This window comes from Alosa pseudoharengus, unplaced genomic scaffold (genome assembly GCF_046254945.1).
Source record: "Alosa pseudoharengus isolate Yale_2024_CS ecotype anadromous, Long Island Sound unplaced genomic scaffold, YU_APseudo_1.1 YU_APseudo_1.1_scf_11, whole genome shotgun sequence".
Classification (NCBI taxonomy): domain Eukaryota; kingdom Metazoa; phylum Chordata; class Actinopteri; order Clupeiformes; family Clupeidae; genus Alosa; species Alosa pseudoharengus.
Genome location: NW_027468576.1, coordinates 86,379 through 107,393, shown reverse-complemented (window position 1 = coordinate 107,393; position 21,015 = coordinate 86,379). Strand labels below are relative to the sequence as shown.

Sequence of the window (21,015 nt, the reverse complement as noted above, 5' to 3'; positions counted from 1 at the left end):
TTGTACTTACATTTCACCCAGCTGCGTGAATCACCTTGATGGTGAATGAAGTGTCAATTCTTAATTGTGGGACACTGTAGTTTGAGTAGTGCTACCAAAATCATAGAAATTAATAAAATTGCAAGACATTTACCTCTTCTATGATCCAAGAATGATTTCATTCGAGTTGTTTTTTTAACATTTATTTTAACTAATGACATAGAAAACATTCCCAATTGCATCCACATATCGTAATGCACTATGCAAAAAGTGATTTACACTCGTAGCTGAACACAGTGATATGCAAGCCTTCCAATCCACTCAGAAATGTAATTAGGCTACTCTCACGTCCTTAATAGTTTAAATCAATATGAAATTACTAGATACTTACTTGGCTATTAGTAATTATGCAGGCCACAGACTATGAATTATTAAAAATATATAAACTTAATATGAATTACAAAATATATGAATGTATTGAAACATATGACATGATGCCATCTCTTTAGGTGACTGTCTTTTTTGGACAGTTCTACGAAAGGTTATACTGCTTTGTGAATTACCTCAGTCAAAGCATTTTCACAAATAAAGTAGGCCTACGGTATTTTCCGGACTATAAGTCGCTCCTGAGTATAAGTCGCATTAGTCAAAAAATGCGTCATGAACAGGACTATAAGTCGCATTTATTTAGAAATGTATTTCACAAAATCCAAAACCAAAAACAGAGACTATGTAACTGGATTATTGAGGTCAATAAAGATTAATGTTAATGAAGACGAAGGAGTGAAGGCAGCCAAGAGGAGGGCAGGAAGGTCATTGCAAAGCAAAAGATTCACTGAAAGAAAATACCATGTGGTACACCAAAATGTATCTAAAATGTGGAGAATACAATGCAATCAAGCATTTTGGGAGATGTGGAGTCACAGGCTGGCAGCAGATTAAATGCTCACAAGAGAGAAAAATATGCAGTTTTAGACTTGACTGAAGCAAGCCAGGCGATAGGCCAGGCCCGACGGTAATTGTAAAGCAATTTACAAAAGATTCACTGAACAAAAATGCTGATATGATACATGAAAATTTTGCTAAAAATGTGGAGAATGCAATGCAATCAAGCATTTTGGGCGATGTGGAGTCACAAGCTGGCAGCAGATTATATGCTCACGATAGAGAAAAAGACGGTTTTAAAAGGACGTTACCGAAGCTGAGGCAGGCCAGGCAATAGGCATATAGGCCCAACGGTAATTGTAAAGCAATTTACAAAAGATTCACTGAACAAAAATGCTGATATGATACATGAAAATTTTGCTAAAAATTTGGAGAATGCAATGCAATCAAGCATTTTGGGCGATGTGGAGTCACAAGCTGGCAGCAGATTAAATGCTCACGATAGAGAAAAAGACGGGTTTAAAAGGACGTGACCGAAGCTGAGGTAGGCATATAGGCCCGACGGTAATTGTAAAGCAATTTACTAAAGATTCACTGAACAAAAATGCTTATATGGTACATGAAAATGTACCTAAAAATGTGGAGAATGCAATGCAATCAAGCATTTTGGACGATGTGGAGAGACAAGCCGGCAGCAGATTAAATGCTCGAGAGAGAAAAATATGCGGTTTTAAAAGGACGTGCAGACCGAAGCTGCAGCAAGCAGGTGATATTTAGAAATTTATTTCACAAAATCCAAGACTAAGAACAGACAGACTATGTAACTGAACACATTGAGGCCAAAAATATTGAGAATTCTACAGGGAATCTTGAAGACGAAGGAGTGAATAGTGGCAAGAGGCAAGCCGAAGGCTGCTAAGTGCCCGACGCTATTGTAAAGCAATTTATAAAAGATTCACTGAACAAAAATGCTGATGTGGTACATGAAATTTTAGCTAAAAATGTTTACACATTTTACAGCACTGTCTGACGTTAATCTAATAATGGAGCGGCCTGAAAGCGGACCAACTCTGACTTCAATTGAACCCCATGCAGAGACACACACACGCGCGCACAGGACCACTTTGGGGGTGCCTCTCTCTCTTTGCTCTCTCTCTCTCTCTCAGCAGGATTTGTCACCGCTAAAGTCAAATTATTATAGCCTATTACGTGCTTCTACATCAACCGCTATCGACAGGAAAGGAAAACAAACGTTTAGCGATCAGGAACCGCAAACACAGAAGCATGACAGCCTATAATATAACGCGAGAGAACATGGATGTGTTCTCCATTTGAGGAACGTTATAATCGATTGCGGACGTGAACAGACAGCTACAGACACGGAGCGCATAGGCCTACTTTCACTTTCTGTGCGTATTCACGTGAAAGATAATTAGTAGCAAAACAGCGATCAAATATAACATGGTAGTGAGTTTTGTTTTCAAATGTTTTCATGCATGTCCAGATAACGGGTGAGGAATGTTTAGGGGACAGACTATCGTGAATCCTGAATTTATGGCTGGGCACAGCACCTTTATTTGGACCATGGCTTGTAGCCTTCGAGTCAGCTATAGGCCTTCATTTCTTGCGTTTAACTGTGAGACATAGGCCTATACTTTTCGTTTGGAGCAGCATACCGGTAGGCTATCAATGGCATTGGGTCACTATTAAGTTTCATGTATGAAAGAGTGTGATTGTGAGATAAGGTATCCGCTTTCATTCATTCATTCATTCATGGAACGTGTGCTGTGCTGCAAGGGAAACCTTATTCCGTATAGCCAAAGAGGTCTAAGATAGCCTAAATTTAGTTATTTTTTAAATTATGCATGATTTACTTTTTATAAAATTCGTAGGCTGATGCCTGGCAGCAACAATTGTGTTTAAATGTAGGTTAACCTGGGGCTGCGTGCTACTGGTAGCTTGAGAGCAATGTGTTGGAGACTCATGGTGTAGGACAATGACTTTGTTGGCAACAATATTAAACCAACCAACAATATAAATTATTAAGAAGAGCTATTTTATGAGTTAAATTGAAACAAAATTATACTGGCTTTTATTTGTCCGAATCTGATGCCCAGCTATAAATAGAATCCCGGCAGTAATTTGAGGATTTAAGTATGCACGTGTGTTTCACGACTTGTGCATTTGAGAGCGCTCTCTCAAGGCTGTAGACGATAATGTTTCATGTAGGGTTCATGTCAGTTAATATAAATTAACATTTAAAAACATGTTCAATTATATAATTTTTTTCATATATAAGTCGCACCTGACTATAAGTCGCAGGACCAGCCAAACTATGAAAAAAAGTGCGACTTATAGTCCGGAAAACACGGTACTTTGATTTTCTGTAATCCTTACTGTTTACCTTTGATTATCCTTTTTTAATAAGCATCAAGATTATCAGTGTGATTTTGGTCTTACTAACCTTAATTGCCCTAAATTAAAAAAAAAAAAAGTCGCAACTATTTTTGCAATTTTCTACGGAGCCCCTAAGGGGACATGAGCAAAAAAAAATCTAAAGTTTAGTTTCATGTGCTCACATGAAACTTTCATGTGCTCACGTGAAACTTTCATGTACGCACATGAAACTTTCACTTGAGCACATGAAAGTTTGACGTGAGCACATGAAACTAAACTTTAGATTTTTTTTTTCATGTCCCCTTGGGGGCTCTGTAATTTTCACTTCCTCCCGCAATTTCTCCACAACAAACAGCTAAAAACACCGCAACTTCCATCCAGGCATTTTAGGTCGCAACAGTCTCAAAAAACCTTGTGAAATCCTGGAGGGACTGATTTTCTACCTATCCCTTACTGCCACTGGGGGAAAAAAAAAATCCCTACCGACCCATGGCCTCAACTGACAACCAACAGGAACCAAACCTTTTTTTTTATGCCTAGAGTAATTCAGTTACTAACTCACTTACTTTTTGGAACAAGTAGTGAGTAACTATAACTAATTACTTTTTTAAAGTAACTTTCCCAACACTGGGTGGGATGGTACGGTAACTGCATTACTACCGCAGTCACATGACGCCTACACAGCTCGTCACAGTAATCACCGCAAAAAAAAATAAAAAAATCTGTGAAACATTTGTTGCCGCCTGCAAATATTGCCACCTGCAGAGGTCTTAAGACGGGTGGGCAAACTGCGGCCCGCGGGTCGGATCCGGCCCACCAAGCACTTTCATCCGGCCCGCCGAGCATTTAATTTGGTTATCAGGTTGCTTGCTATTTTTTTCCTGCGATAGAAACGACGTTGGTTAGCTTTACTGCAAATTGCTTTTCACTCACCTTAGAGAACGTTTACAATGTCAATGTCAAAACATAATGTTAAATAAAGATGATGGGCCTAATCTTAGTTATCTCCTTTGCAGCAGATCTAACCTGAACGTTATGCTACTCCATTTGATTGGGACCGCGTCTGCGATCACGAGAGGGAGAGAGAGCCGCAGGTTCCAGCTGTCATTGTTGAGAATTGATATCTCCTTCTTATAAGAAACTTTTAAAAGGAAATCATTAAGGCAACAGTAGTTCCCACTACTGACAATATATAAACTGTTAGAGGGCACAGCCATAGGTACACTAGCTCATTGAGAACTAAACGTGAATTATTCTTTAAGGTGCCATGTGTAAGAATTAGGGTAAAAATATCCAAAAAAATTAGCTACACGCATCAAAAGAATGAGAAGAAATAAGGGCGATGATGTCATTAAAAAAATGTATAGTGCTGTAGAGATAGCAACCTGAATTAGCATGCTAAATTACTAGCCACAGCCCGACAGGTGTATACTCATTGATTCAAGTACGCCCACAAGCCATGCGAGTTATTCGTGCATTGCAGTTTGGCTGGCGGTTATGTTGCCCGCATACCGCCTCCCATGGCCGAAACTGGTATTATGACACCCGCCGGCCCATTTTCAAAACCCAATATGGCCCTTCAGCCAAAAAGTTTGCCCACCCCTGTCTTAAGATGACATGAACAATTCCGGGTTGAAAGCATATCAGAATCTCAGAAATAATCACGTTATGCAGTCAGTATAAGACGTCTGCAGGCGGCTACATGAAGTCGAATCCCCCTATTTAGTACATGGACCAAATGAGATGTTGGTACCACTCAAGGTGGCATCATACAAAAATGTTAACTGCAGACATGTATCTTTTCAAAAAGTATAAGCAACCTTTGCCACCTTGAGTGGTACCGACATCTCATCTGGCCCATGGACTAATTGGCCTGCACATGCGTGCACGTAGTGTGTAATGTTGTGATGTGTAATGTGATGAACCATCTTATGACATTGTTTCATCAAAAGAGGACCTTTCGCATTTGTGTTGGGGAACGCAATGCTCCAACATTCCATTTGTTTATTATGTGATAATAGGGGAGAACTGGCACAATCATAACACTTTTTATTCTCTCTGTTCAAACTCGATTTACACAAAGACGTAAGAATTTTACATTTAAAAAATAAATTGTAAATTTAGCCAGAAAGGAGTCATACATGTTTACTCCATGAAAGTTGAAACAAAATTAAAAAATATGTTCTAGTTTGTTAATAATTTAAAGTGTAATTCCAGCGAAAATTGACCCAAGGGTGTTTTTCTGCATTAAAACACATCAAATAAGCCGTGGAGACAGTAATTTCCGTTGATCAATCACTACAGAGCTTGGCCTGGTATATGCTATAGCCCCAAATCGCAAACAGTGGAGTATCTATGGGCACTTGGGCAGTAAGCTGTTAAGACTGTTAAGAACACTTACCAACTCCCTACCAGCACCGCAGTCACGCTATGCGGAGAAATTCTTTGGTCACCTCTATTAACGATTTGCGGCTCCCATTGACATCCATTCAACACATATAACCAATTGGGGAGCTGTAAATTGTTAATAGAGGTGACCAAAGAATTTCTCCGGATAGCGCGACTGCCGTAAGTGTTCTTAACAGTCTTCTGTAATAAACACCGCATTCGCTAACTAGGTTGTTGGTGTTTCCTTTTATTTAGTTTGGTGCTGTTTTGAACAATATTACTAGTTAAAAAAAATGCTACAGGCCTCTCAAGTGTCACGCATTGAGCGTGACAGTCACTCATTTCGGTCTTTTGTCACGCACTCCCGCCACACATTGTATTTCTCACGCAGAAAAACTATTTATAATATTTAATATGCCGTAGCGCCCAAAATGTCTCTGGCCGCGCCGCTCTCACTATGGAACCAGCAAGAATCAAGCACGTCTCCCCTGGAGTTCTTAGTCGAGCCTGCCACTTATCAGCCGATCAAAAGAAACTGGAGGTCTCGCAAAAGAAACTTGAGATCTCGTAAAACAAACTCAATATCTCGCAAAAGAAAGTCAAGATCTCGCAAAAGAAACTCGAGATCTCGCAAAACAAACTCAAGATCTCGCAAACCTAGTCAGTGTTTGTCCCAAGTACATACCTTTTCTCAGTTTTTTTTTTTTTACTTTCGTTTTTTTTTTTTTTTCACGTCACCTCACGGGCTCCGTATAAGAGTCTTGGAAAACACTTTTCCATTTCCATCAGGTGTCAAGAGTTCAGTGTCGGTCAACAAAATGAGCCCTGCATGAGTTACCTAATCGAAATTGACAAGCAGCTGTAACTAAGCATGCTAAACTCGACATCCAGTATTCTAACGTTAGCTTTGAGATACGGCTTGATTGCATAACTTAACTTAGTGCATTGAGGAGACTAAACTATGTTGTGATAAGACCTTAGTAGAGTTAACTTGAATGCAGCAGTTTTTAACATATTAGTGCAGAATGGTCACGATGCTAAGCGGATTTAATAGCAATTTAGCCCGCCTGCTTCTATGTGACAACAGCAATCCTTCAACAGTCTTAATGTTTTGTTAAATGCACATGCAAAAGAGGGGCAGCGCTGCAGTGGGTTCGTTATGAGAGAGAGCGGGGCGGGGCAAGGAAAGGCTGCGCAGTTAAAAAGCGCAGCTCAATGAAAGAATTTGATCTTATCCTTAATTTAATGGGGCAGCCGTGGCCTACTTTTGGGGCAGCCGTGGCCTACTGGTTAGCGCTTCGGACTTGTAACCGCAGGGTTGCCGGTTCGAACCCCGACCAGTAGGCACGGCTGAAGTGCCCTTGAGCAAGGCACCTAACAGGGGCGCCGAGCGCCGCTGTTGTAGCAGGCAGCTCACTGCAGCTGAGTGTGTTTCACTAATTCACAGATTGGGATAAATGCAGACACCAAATTTCCCTCACGGGATCAAAAGAGTATATACTATACTTATACTAAATAGTATAACATAGAACATTAATATGTGGCAGCCGTTTTTAAATTCATGGCGCCCCGCCACAGATTACTCAACGTATGGGAAAAACACTGCTCTCTCCAAATAGGCTTAATAATTTTATTAGCACTAAATAAACTGTATTACATATTGTCATAAGTCACTTTTTAAATCATGCCATATTGTATAATTATATCCTGGCCATGGATGCATTAATCATTGCATCTGTCTTTCAAAGATGTCTGGTAAAAAAACAATTAAGCATCCCCTCATTCGCCCTGAGAGGAAAGCCCCCTAAAAAGGCCAGGTAAGTGGATGCTAGCTCAGCGGTGGTGAAAAGGGTAGGCCCGTTATTGAATTGTTAATGCCATGTGTCAAATCTTTTCTTCTGCAAGTCTGAGCAATTATAAATTATACTTACGCCCCATTTTGAGTTTTTTGCACATCATCTACTTAGGAGGGCATTGCTCCTATATACTTTGACCAATAATCAAATGCCTGATCTCTTTGGAAAGCTGAGACATTGTAGTTTTTGGAAAACAATTAGAATTTTGTGATGTACTGACACAGAATTACAGAGGCTAGAATATTGTTTTCTTTTTCTACCGGATAACAAGCATCTCTGAACTGACCACATTTCAACCCTCTAGGTCTTGACTTGATATGACTTAGAAACACAACTGAGCCCTAGCATCAGGTCTTGTGAAGCTGTGTGCAAAAGTAGATCAATATAGAATGACAATATGAGTACTTTAGACCATTATTTGCCAAGGTATGCTCATGTGTTTTGTAAAATGCCCTATAGAAACTCCCCATAGGACTGGGTTATCTAAAATGCATACTGACAATCAGATGCTTACTGTATGAACCCCTTAGAAGCATAATCTTGGCCTCAAATTAAAGGTAACACTCTGAAGTTTCATGCTTGCATTTGGTGTACTTCAGGGGTTCTGATATGGAATGACTACACTAAATATGAAATAATTACAAAAAAGTAAATCTTTACAATTTCTATTTCAATTCAATTGGTGTTAATAAGATGGATTATACATCTGCACAACTAATATTGGATCAACTGGTTACCGACACATCTGAAGGCAATTTTCGCTGGAATTGCACTTTAACTTAAGAGCGACATGTAGGCCTAGGCTACCTTTGTTACAACCTCAGTGAGTTGCATAGTTTTAAAAACAAACGTTAAGGGTTGTTTTAAGGACATGTTTGTGCATGCCCATAGCCAGCCACTCTGAAACAGTCAAAGGCGATTCAAAACTAGTTAGATAGTCGAGACAGGACCCATCGTCCACCACTCTAGTTCATCCAAAACAAACCAGAAAAGGGACTGGAATTATCTTTTAACCAACTAGATTACCAATATCATATTATAGTCAACACATAAGAAAATTCAATTGACATGTTTTCAATGATTGGTGCCTTGGCCAGCATTTTGAAAATTCATGATGGATGTAAATCGTAAAAACGTAAATCAGGTTTCTCGGCCAAATATAATAATAATAATAATAATAATAATATTAATATTAATAATAATAATAATCTCTATTTATATAGCACTTTTCAAAACAAAGTTACAAAGTGCTGTACAATATCAACATAAATGAAAATGCAAATAAGACATAATAATTTAACAATCAAATAATATATACTAATTCAATTAGAACTTAACATAAATTTGAAAAAGGAAAATAAACTTACACTGAAATAAAACTTACTGAAATAAAACTTGACACTGAAATAAAACTTAGGATACTGAAATAAAACTAAAATAAAACTTGCGTATACAAGGAATTTGGTTTCTGCATTTATTCCATCCGTGAATTAGTGAACACACAGAGCACACAGTGAACACACAGTGAGGTGAAGCACACACTAACCCAGAGCAGTGAGCTGCCTTGCTATAGCGGCGCTCAGGGAGCAGTAAGGGGTTAGGTGCCTTACTCGAGCATTTCAGCCGTTCCTACTGGTCGGGAATCGAACCGGCAACCCTCCGGTTACAAGCCCGAGCCCTAACCAGTAGGCCACGACTGCCCACTGGATCAATTTCTAATTTTTTGGACTCTTTGGCTATACGTTGTGTACCAAATTTTTTCACAAAGTGCACAATTCTTGTGAAATTTCAGCAAAGCCACTCCAGTTATTGGAACTACTTTGTGGTTGCTTTAATGAATTACTGAAAATGTCATTGTTCATATATTGTTTCTTTTAGACTATGATGCATGGAGAGTTTGCCTTCGTCTCCGTGACAATGGCCTGCTGGCGAAGCCCACTCATGGTGACATCATCAGACTGGCCCCACCCCTCACCATCAAAGAGGATGAGATCAGGGAGTGCGTTGAGATCATCCAGAGGGCAATCCTGTCCTTCTGAACCAGGGTCTGCATGTTCAGCCCAACACTTAAAGGCTTCTTTTGTAAAAGAGCTGAACTTAGATGCAAGTTCTCCCAGGATGGTACTTTAAGCGTTTGCTCTATGAAATATTGAAATTAGCTGTTACCTGCATAGTTGCAACCATTTTTAGCATTGTTACATGGAGACGAACTTGTGATTAGCAGAACAGGTCAAATTAACATTTAGTACACCTTGAAATGGTCAGGTAAAAAGGGATGTGCTCTCAAACAATATTCATTATTGTATTTAAATACCAGAGAATAAAGTTGTCGACAATGGTACATTGGCTCAAGAAAAGCAAAGAGAAAAGGGAATGACATCACAGCAAATTGTTTTTTAATCAAATGTTTAAGACGTTTTACAAATTTTATTATGATGAAAAGTGTAAACTCCTTTTTTAACAGTGAAACCACTGTTTCACTTTTAAAAGTGGAAAAAGAGGCCACATATGGATATTTGTATTGAAAGGCTATAGGGGACATATACCCACTTTTAAGGATGTCTTTGCAATTCCTTGACCCTTGTTCTTGAATCAACACTTACCTCTCATCTTCATGAAGTTTCACTGAGTAATGAGACTACTATTTGCATTTACAGAAAAAAAAAACAGGTCCTTTATAATGTAATTATTTGTATTCCATCTATTAAGTGTTGTCATGTTTTCCTTTGTGGGTCATACACTGTGTTTGAGAGGGAATATAAGAGAAGAGAAGATACGTGTGTAAGCTGTTCTAAAAGTTATAAACTTGTGTTAGCATATGGCTTGATCTTCGTCTGAATGACAACAATGGAAAAAGCAACATAATCTTTTGTCACTGATGTAACAGAAATGATTGTATTGACTTTGTCCAGACACATTCTCAATGTCAGTTGGAAAAACAAAGTGAAACCCAAGGCTAATGGCTGGAATAAATGCTCATTTGAATCAGAAGTTGCCACCTGCAATTCAAACAATGAAATAGGATTGGACATGTAAATGAGGTAGAGAAAAAGCCAGAGCATAGAAAGTGGATAACCCCACATAGTCCATGGGCCCAGAACAACAACAAATAAAAAATCCATGACTTACTATAGTCCCTGACAAAAGTCTTGTCACCCCTTTAGAATTTTAGTTTTTTAAGCAAAATACAGACACTTTTGGAGTTTTGTTGAGGAAACAAAAAAACAGGACAATTTCAATAGCTCAACACAAATGAAACAACAATTGGTTTCCCCAAATTCAACACAAAATATGACCAAAATGCTGCAGGAAGTGTAATACTGTCAAACTGACGTGGTCAAAAGTATTGTCACTTCACAAAAAAGTGTCTTTTGCACTAATAAAAGCACATTTTCATTGTTAAAATCCAGTGCAGGTTATGGGTAGTCAGACGTCAGCTGTGAAAGCATTCCTGAGAAATATCAGTCCATTTCTAATGGACAATAGACTCAACTTTACATTTCTATTGATTTCTATGGATAGTATGATGTTTTCTCCAAGCTGAATGGGCATAAGTCACAACTTGTTGTAACAGAGGTAAATATCGTAGCAAATAACCTATGGTGATAACACAGCTTTAAAAAGCAACACTAAAGAACTTTCCCTGTGTCGCACGCACGCTATTTGTTTATCCAGCACCGGCTTTGCAAATAACTGTCCACAGACAAGGTAGAATATTTTGCATGACTTATAAAAGTATGATGTATTGCGACATCAGATGCCAGTCAAATTTGTAGTTTCTTATGTCTCATTCCATCGAACTACAGATCCGCTACCCGATCTGGCAAACTTACATAGTGCGGTTATAGCCGATAGAGGGCCACGAAGCGAATGCAGAATTGCCATTCACCCTGTTACGAGTTGATGAACCACTGAAACGATTTTGGAAACATTATTTTAAGGTACAAAAAACTCGGTGTTGCTTTAAAACATTTATTTCACTCTTGCTGGAGTGAACGCAGAATGGGCTGTTGCGCAAACAAATGAATTAGGGTGATCTGCATCTCCGTTCACCAAAACCTATGGTTTTGCTTACCCATTCGCACAATAAATAATTTCTGAAACGTTCTCTACAACTACAGAGACAACGAAATGCAGTTTGTGTCTAACCAGAAGTGCAAAAAAGCAGAAAAAGTGCAATGTGATCTACAAAGTAGGTGGTGCATAGACAGGACAAAAGATATAGTGCAGTAAAGACGTATGTTTTCAGAAGGTGGTTTAGAGTAATATAAATTAAATATAAGTACAGTGGGCAGTGCTTCGACTTGGCCAGCTTCACTCGCGGTCCGCGCGTGGGATCACGCGGTATCACGCGACTTTAATTTGTATTTTTCCAGTAAGACGCTGCAACAACTCAAACAACCGGTAGATGGCTCAAGTGAGCAGGGTGTCTCGTAAAAAGAAATGGAGCCTGGAAAACCCTACACAGACTTCATTACAAACTTTAGCAGACTGGTTTAGAAATAATTTAATAGCCAGAAATATGCCTTCCCTGCCCTAATAAAGAAATATTTGGTTAACTGCGAGTGAATCCCGTTTGCAGCCGTAGAAGAAACGCAGGACAAATTAAACATTCTGGTTTTCTCCGAGTGCAACGATGATAGACAGACATCATTTGGACAAAATATAGAGCATATTAACCTCCGTTGCTCAGCCAAATGCCTTCCTGTTACGTCTGTTATCACGGAGTTACAGGCGATAAACGATTTTTGATGGTCACAGTTTACTTCATTAGCGTTTTTTTTTTTTTTTGATTATTAAAGAGTGTTTTTCATTTAAAGGTTTGACTTCGTGCTTATTCAGTAGAGCATTTAGTGCTCTACCCAATCCCAGACGTTCACATTTTTTGTTTGTAATGGATGCAACCGCGAGATAGGCTATGCGTTTGACGGCAATGAGTTGTTAACAGACATGAACCAAGACATATAGCCCAGCAGCAATATAGGGACTGTTCGTTATTTATTGAAGGGGCCACCGGAGGAATTTTGAGTGCTTCAGTCAAAAGTTGCATGATCCTCTCTTGCCTGCTAGAAATTGTTCAATGACCCTCCGACAGAATTGTTCAAAAAGACATGACCCTCCCCTGCCAATTGTCGCTGTCTTCCGCCCGCGCCACAGCCACACACTGTGATAACGTTCTTAAATCAATCTTCCCCGTGAGCTTGCATGCTACTTCCTTTTCAAATGTGTTGCGCCTGTTTGCACAATTAATCATATGTGATTAATAATATGACATAATCCCTGTGCACGGGGACCGAAACAATGCATGCCAACTTTTTCCGTGTTTATCACGTATTTTAACTTTCCCCCGCTGTCTTGCCGTTTTAATGTTTTCCCGTAGAATATCCCATATTTTAATACTCTCATAACAGCCCTGCCATCGGGCCTGTCTCTGTGTTGCCCTGTTGCTACCCCTTGCCCTTCCAACGAAACAGATGTCTTCAAATCATCGTTTTCCTTGCTTTTAACGGCGTGATTGTCGTGAGAGCACGATTCATTGGCGCTTGCATGTTCGGCCTTTGGTCTACGTGTGCACCTGAGGCTACTCAGCTACAAGAGAAAGAATTTCCCCTGTTTGTATGTTCACTGCAAGTTGGCCTACCATAACTTACCAACTCTGCACTGTACAGTAGACCCTAACTGGCTATTTATATTTTTCTGAACTTTATGAAGCAGAATTACGCATAGGCTACTTGGAACATAATACATTTGACAAAGGACAGATGTATGTTGCTAGTGACAAAATATTAACTTTGTGTTTTACGATGTCTTTGTCATGGGGAAGTGTTTTTCCCCATGCATTTATTCTAGGTTACTGTCAGTGACTGCCGTGAGAGAAGCGGGTTCTGTGTTTCGTTCATGTCAGTGATTGACGCGAGAGAAGCGGGGTCTGTGTTGTGTTGCGTTGCGTTAATTTATTTTCATCGGGCATACCGTGCCGTGCCGTCCACAGCTCTTCAGTTCTGACAAAGCCAAAAATTACTAATTTTGAAACAATGAGTGCAAGAAGCGCGTTTGTATGGTTATATTGCTTGACGGGGGGGGTCCCAAGCAGCTTTCAGCCATAAGGCTACTTTGAGAACATTTCAATTCACCCGACACTAATATTCAAAATGTTGAAAACTATTTCGGCATAGCCTATAAAGCAGTTTAATTAAATGGAATGTTAGTTGTAAACAAACGAGCTACTTGGTGAGGCTTGGCCTCACAGATGCGTTCGTGCCTTAGATGGCAAGAAAAATCTTCACGATAGGCCTATTAACTAACCACCCGATTCACGTTGGCTGGGGGGAAGGGGGGCCATCAGACATTTGTGCCCAGTTAATCGGCCCTGCCCCCAACAAATCACACCTTCCCACCTCTGACAGCTTAAAAGAAGTCAAGAGGACTCCTTACTCACAGACCTATTCACAAACCTGCGGCATTTTGCCGTGTTTTGAAATCCTATGCAGCTACAGGAGCTTCCAATCGTGAGGAAGCAATTTTGCATTGTAGGCATAACTAACATGCAATAACGCCGCCAACAACAACCAAAACTAGGCTAATCATTGTCAACATGTAAATGTAACATTATTGCGAATCAAATAAAAATGTTCTCTTTTGCAAACGTAGGCATAGTAACAGAATAATTTAATAATGTTACAAAGATACTACATCAATCCGTATGTTTCATTAGGCTACTAGGCTATTTGTTTTGCCTTGATTCATTTAGGCTAGGCCTTTTTATTCAGGGGCCGTATTCACAAAGAATTTTAAGGCTAAAAGTAGCTCCTAACTGGCGAATTTAGGAGCAACTCCTAAAAATAATGGGCGTGTCACTCCTAACTTTAGGACTCCTAATTTTTTCACAAAAAGTAATTCACAAAGCATTTTAGACCTAAAAGTAGCACCTAAGTCTGGGACAGCTTAAGTTGAGAGGACTCCTAACTCACTAAGGCCTATTCATAAACAGCTTTTTTATGGCATTTTACGTTGCGATGTTTTGAAATGCGTAGCCTACAGGAGCTTCCAATCGCGAGGGAACAATTTTGCATTCATAAAAGGGATGCAATAACGCCACCCAAACACAACCAAAACTACTCATTGTTAACATGTAAATGAAATGTAACGTTTCATTGTGAATCAAATTAAAATGTTCTCCTCTTTGCAAACGTAGCCTATGGTGACAGATTAATTTAATAATGTTGCAAAGGTAGGCTACTGCATCAATCCATAGGCCTGTTTCATTAGGCTACTAGGCTATTTGTTTTGCCTTACTCTTTATTCATTTAGGCTAGGCCTTTTTATTCAGTTATTAATCATCTTCCATCCTTCGCACTACTTGTGTAGCGCACGCATTCTCGGACCTGTCACCTGTCACTCATCATCGGAAGAGAGGTGTTTGGAATTCCTGCGTTACAATCGTCAGCCAATCAAGGTGGTCACTTCAGTCAAGCTTGTGCATGAGTAATGACGTCATCCATACCCACGAAGACCAGGGCTCTACACTAAAAAAAACATTCAGGAGCACTTGTGCGCCCAAGTTAAAAAATTTAGGAGCACAGACAAAAATTTGGGCGCACAGTCAGTTCTGTAATTTACACATAATCTAAAATTATACTCGGCTAACAGTTAAACATGCCAGTGCACCAATTGCGAATATTAAGGTTGACTGACAACATTTAGGCTACAGGAAACAGGATTTTAAAGATCAGTGCCTATACTACTTTACTTTCAGTCTGTTCTATTTTCCTACATTTTGTTAATGTAAAATAATATAATACCATATTTGCATTTAGCCTGTATATCAAGTATCCTGCCAAATGTAGGCTAATTTATTTATTTGTGAATCCATCTATAGCTAAACCAAATATGCCCATGGTGACCTATCTGACTGCATACTGCCTAATACTACTACTGAAACAGTCCATTTTCTCTTCCACAAAACCCAACATAGGCTAATCAAGGATATATGTTTTATACTTTTAGTTTTTATTTGAAATATCTGCATTGATGGGGGCAGTAGGCAAACGTTAGGCCTACTTTCGTTTTGCACTTCAGCTTGTATTCGGTGCAAGCATGCGTGTAAGTCTGGAGTTGTCAGTAGCGTTCTACCTTTGAATAAAATGGGAGTATTACGGGAGGCTACTTTTGTGCCGGTGTCTGAAAGGCTTTGTGAATAACTTTTAAGAGAAAACTCCAAGCTAAAATCTTTAAGTGCGATTTAGGAGTAACCTACTCCTAGTAGCAAGATAAAAGCCTTTGTGAATAGCCTCACGGCCCCAGTTATTCATCATCTTCCGTCCTCGTGTAGCGCACGCATTCTGAGACCTGTCACTCATCATCTTAAGGGAGGTGTTTGGAATCATGCCCGCGTTACAATCATCAGCCAATCAAGGTGGTCACGCCCATTTACCCAAATTAATGGTCGAATATTACTGATGATCATTGTTATTTAAGAACATGCAGTGTGTGTAGGGTACCAAAAACATCTTGCTCGTAAAAAAGCATCATAACACACATTCTGGCGGGTCTGTTATTTACTGTAGGCTGCGCAAACCACATGCCTTTATTTTGGGCAAGCCTGCATTCATTCAATCATTCATTCATTCAACCTTTATTTATTCTCGGAGGGTCATTGAGGGAAGCCCTCATTTTCAATGAAGCCGAGATTACAGAAGCGAAGCAAAGCGCTCCACAAACAATACAACATTCGAGGCCTTCTGTTGAAGAATTTTATATAAAGCCTGCGCTAACAGTAATCCTCCTGCCCCTGATAGGCCTACCACAGCTGTGGATAGTGTGGAATGTTCAAGTAATAACACAATCCAATGTGTGTCTCAATTGTCCCCCACTGACCACCTCACACATTTCTCTAGATTTTGCAACGAACTTACATGACACAATGCCATAAAATATGCCAGTTTTAGGACACAGAATAATGTTTGTAATGATACCAGGTAGGCCTACGTTTAACAGTAACAAGTGTAAATATAGCTGTAAGCAGCAATGTGGGGGCCAAGCAGGCAGTTCAGCAGTCCAGATTTGCCATGCAACTCAATGCCGTGGCATCAGGCATATAGCATTAAGCAGTTACAGCAAGTTCCATGTCAAACAACCCAAGATTGGCTGAGTTACAAGGTCAAGTTTCACATCAAAACATAACTGATTTTGTGGGGCTGAACCAGGGCTGAGTGTTGCCGCCCCCTCCCCCAGCCAGCCCACCGCTGCAACCGCCCCTGCCCGTCCCACCCTGCCCCACTCTCACGCACGCTTTAGAATTAACTGGATGGAACTCGCTGTCATCAGTTTGACATCAAAAATAAAAGATCGATTGATTGCTGTGATTTCAATGCCCCCATAGAGGTCAAAGGTCACCAAATTAGGATCATCAGGATGAACCAGACGGTTCTATGGGCTGGCATTGACCTGCATTGCAGAATAATGCAGCAACTACAGGCCAAAATACATTTTTGCCAATTACAGAGCCCCCTAGAGGTCAAAGGTCACCAAATTTCTTGAGCGTCCTCCTGGTTGGTCCTGAGGGCCATGTACTAAGTTTGGTTTTGATACATGAAAGCGTTGCTGAGATATGAGCTCACTTCCTGTTTGGCGGCTTCGCCGCAAATTTCGATTGGCTGTTACGCGCGAACGGTTTTAGTTCCGAAGACAAAAAGCAATGCATTAATGAGGCATGGTCTGTAGATGATATCTGTGAAGTTTGGTGTCGATCGGACAAAATTTGTGACCTCTGATACGTTTTAAGTGATTTTGATGAAATCCAAAATGGCGGAAAATCCGTCATGGCGGAAATTTACGTCATAGGGTGCGTTGAACTCGGCTTGGTCGAAGGATTCCAACGATACCTCATTTTTGACAATTGGCCATACGGCTCAAAAGTTACGTACGTGAACGCACGTCCAACTTTGGCCTGTTGGTGGCGCTAGAGTGCTTGAGGTGCCATCATGAAACTTGGTGACTTTAATCATGGGACTGTCCCTAATCATCAGGTATATAGCATTAAGCAGTCACAGCAAGTTCCATGCCAAACAACCCAAGATTGGCTGAGTTACAAAGTCATTTCCTGTTTGGCGGCTTCGCCACCAATTTCGATTGGCTGTTACGGGCGAATGCTTTTGTCAATCGTTCCAGAAAATTAAACACTGATAAGGCCTGGTCTGAAGATGGTCTGTGCCAATTTTGGTGAAAATCAGATGAAATTTGTTGAAAAGGTTTTTGACAAAATCCAAAATGGCGGAAAATCCATCATGGCGGAAATTGACGTCATAGAGTGCGTTGAACTCGGCTTGGTCCAAGGATTCCAACGATACCACATTTTTGACAATCGGGCAAACGGGTCAAAAGTTACGTGTGTGAACTGAAAGTAATTGTAGGTGACTAATTACTTAATATTAATCTTAGACTGGCGAACTTCAGGAAAAACTCAGGAATCAAGTTTATTCTATTACAGGCAAAGAGGGTACAAAAAAAGGTCTATGTAGGCCTAGCCCAGGCCTAAAAGGCCTAGGTTGGCCTAGAGCCAACTCCTCTCTTCCGCTACATCCTTAGTCCAAGTCTAGAAAATCTGATCTCTCAAACATTGCAGTTTAGTTACTTTTAAATGGTTTAAACAAAAAACAAAATGGCGCCAAGAACAAGCCCACTTGATTGGTTCTACAGTTGGTATCAGACACACCTACTCACACCCACTTCACACCTATGAATTCTTGTCAGAATAGCATGAGGAGAGATATCTTATATATCAGAAATATCACTTATAGAATGTTCCAAACATTCTCACAATCACATCATTACAATCCTTGTAATGAGACTATCAAAATGATACCAGACATGAATACATTTACATTTCATGATACATGGATACATTATATCAAGGAAGCATCCTTTGTCTTGTGTAAGTGATAGGCCTTAAACCAGCACATTAGCATTCCATTGGGGGAGGGGATAGTGTCTTTGTTTAAAACCAAGATGGGTTACATGGCTAACTAAAAGTAGTCTTGAAGTTAAATTATTATCCATTTTAACCATACATTTTATTGCTATCAGAACGCACGTCCAACTTTGGCCTGTTGGTGGCGCTAGAGGGTTCGACAGGGAGGCATGAAACTTGGTGAAATAAAATATTGGAGTGTCCCCAATCAGTGTGCCAAATTTCACAACTTTTTACCAGACGGTTCTATGGGCTGCCATAGACTCCCATGGCGGAAGAAAGATGTTAAATAATAAATATAGCTGCAAGCAGCAATGTGGGGGCCAAGCAGATTAAGCATGAGTTAGCATTAGACATTGTGATAGTTTCTATCCACAAGCCATCAGGATACTGAATTATGGCGTCCCTAGTCAGTGCTGGATTACCAGATCATAGACACCTGAGCACAAATGTCTGATGCGCCCTATAGCCTATAGCTTGACTAAAACCTTAACATATTACAGGCTATTCACAGATGCCAGTCATTTACTTCTGTTTATGATAATAATAATTGTATAATCTATCCTCTCTCACATCATGCACCCACTTGTTGCTTTCTGTCCTGACATCCTCTGCTTTCCATTTCTCCAAACTCCAAGTTGTCATTGTATCTGTCCTCTGCTTTCCATATCTCCAAACTCATTCTGTCATTGTATCTGTCCTCTGCTTTCCATTTCTCAAAACTCATTCTTTCATTGTATCTGTCCTCTGCTTTCAATTTTTCCAAACTTCAAGTTCTTTCATTGTATCTGTCCTCTGCTTTCCGTTTCTCCAAACTTCAAGTTCTTTCATTGTATCTGTCCTCTGCTTTCAAAGTTTTTTCATTGTATCTGTCCTCTGCTTTCCATTTCTCCAAACTTCAAGTTCTTTCATTGTATCTGTCTTCTGCTTTCAAAGTTATTTCATTGTATCTGTCCTCTGCTTTCCGTTTCTCCAAACTTCAAGTTCTTTCATTGTATCTGTCCTCTGCTTTCAAAGTTCTTTCATTGTATCTGTCCTCTGCTTTCCATTTCTCCAAACTTCAAGTTCTTTCATTGTATCTGTCCTCTGCTTTCCATTTCTCCAAATTTCAAGTTTTTTAATTGTATCTGTCCTTTGCTTTCAAAGTTTTTTCATTGTATCTGTCCTCTGCTTTCCATTTCTCCAAACTAATTCTGTCATTGTATCTGTCCTCTGCTTTCCATTTCTCCAAACTTCAAGTTCTTTCATTGTATCTGTCCTCTGCTTTCCATTTCTCCAAACTTCAAGTTCTTTCATTGTATCTGTCCTCTGCTTTCAAAGTTCTTTCATTGTATCTGTCCTCTGCTTTCCATTTCTCCAAACTTCAAGTTCTTTCATTAAGTGTGCTTGCAAAGCAGCACACTTATTGTTCTTCTTAAGTTTTCTTATTATTATTATTATTAATATTATTATTATTCCCGTCTCCCTTAAATTTTTTCTCCCTGTGCCTAGGCCCTTTGAGACAGAGACACCGTTCCAACTTTAAAACGTCCGGGCAGTACCGGTGTAACTTGCTCGAGAAGATGACGTCAAGTGGGCGTGTCGTTCGTCCGCCATATTGGATTGAATAGAAAGCGAAACTAAATTTTCACAGGTCACAAATTTGGTCCGAACGCCACGAAACTTGACGTACATTATCATTGGACCAAGCCTCACAAAAGTTACTAGAAGGATTTTTGATTTTCGAAAGCGTTTGCCCGTCACAGCCAAACGAAATCGGCGGCGAAGCTCCGAAACAGGAAGTCGTCCATATCTCAGGAACACTGTCACATATCGATACCAAATTTTGTATATGAACTGGGGACTCCAGTGTGAGGGTGCATAAGCTAAAAAAAAAAAAGGAATATTCCAAAAGTTTCCATGATTTGGCAAACCACCCACAGGTATTTGGTAACTCTCCCCATTCACCTTTACACCATTCACCTTCTATCACAACGCCTTCCGAGTATGCACAATCAATGCCTCTGGGTATCCACAATGTTTCCGGGCAACCTTGCCCAACCATGAAATCCTTGCTCTGCCATGGGATAGTATGGACTTACGAACTGAAATAGCAAGGAGAACGGTAGCTATATATAGCTTACATAATAGAGTTGTTTTCACATTGACGGTATTCAAATTAAATTTTTCATTATTGTTACATATCATGATGGGAGAGTATTATTAAAAATGTTACAAGTATGCAAATGCATATGTTTACGGGCATTTAGGTTTTACTGTGTTGTTTTGTTGTAAAGACATGCAAGGCATTCTGGGCCATGTAATAGACAAACAGTGGTCGGCAGCGTTAACTTGATTTCCATACGTATTAATATGAATAGGTGTTTCTGTAAACCTAGGGACAATAAACAGCTATCTCTGTTACAAAAACGAGCTGGTAATCGCTCATTGAAGAGGGAACTATGATAAAAAGAATTTTTTCCTCAAAGCATGGATTTGACGACAGTACAAGCAGGAAATACCTTGAAAAGACTGTCCGTTTATTTGATGTTGCCATAGCAA

General features: G+C 39.8%; 1 protein-coding gene across 1 annotated transcript in view; it reads left to right on the top strand.

The window, feature by feature from the left end:
• The window catches only part of LOC143116551 (mitotic checkpoint protein BUB3-like), a 106,220-nt gene that overhangs the window by 5,275 nt on the left and 79,930 nt on the right, over nt 1-21,015 (top strand). The window contains exon 2 of the mRNA XM_076277732.1: nt 9,384-9,626. Within this exon, the coding sequence (XP_076133847.1) occupies nt 9,387-9,626 (240 nt within the window). The 5' untranslated portion in view covers nt 9,384-9,386. The remainder of the gene's footprint in view (nt 1-9,383; nt 9,627-21,015) is intronic.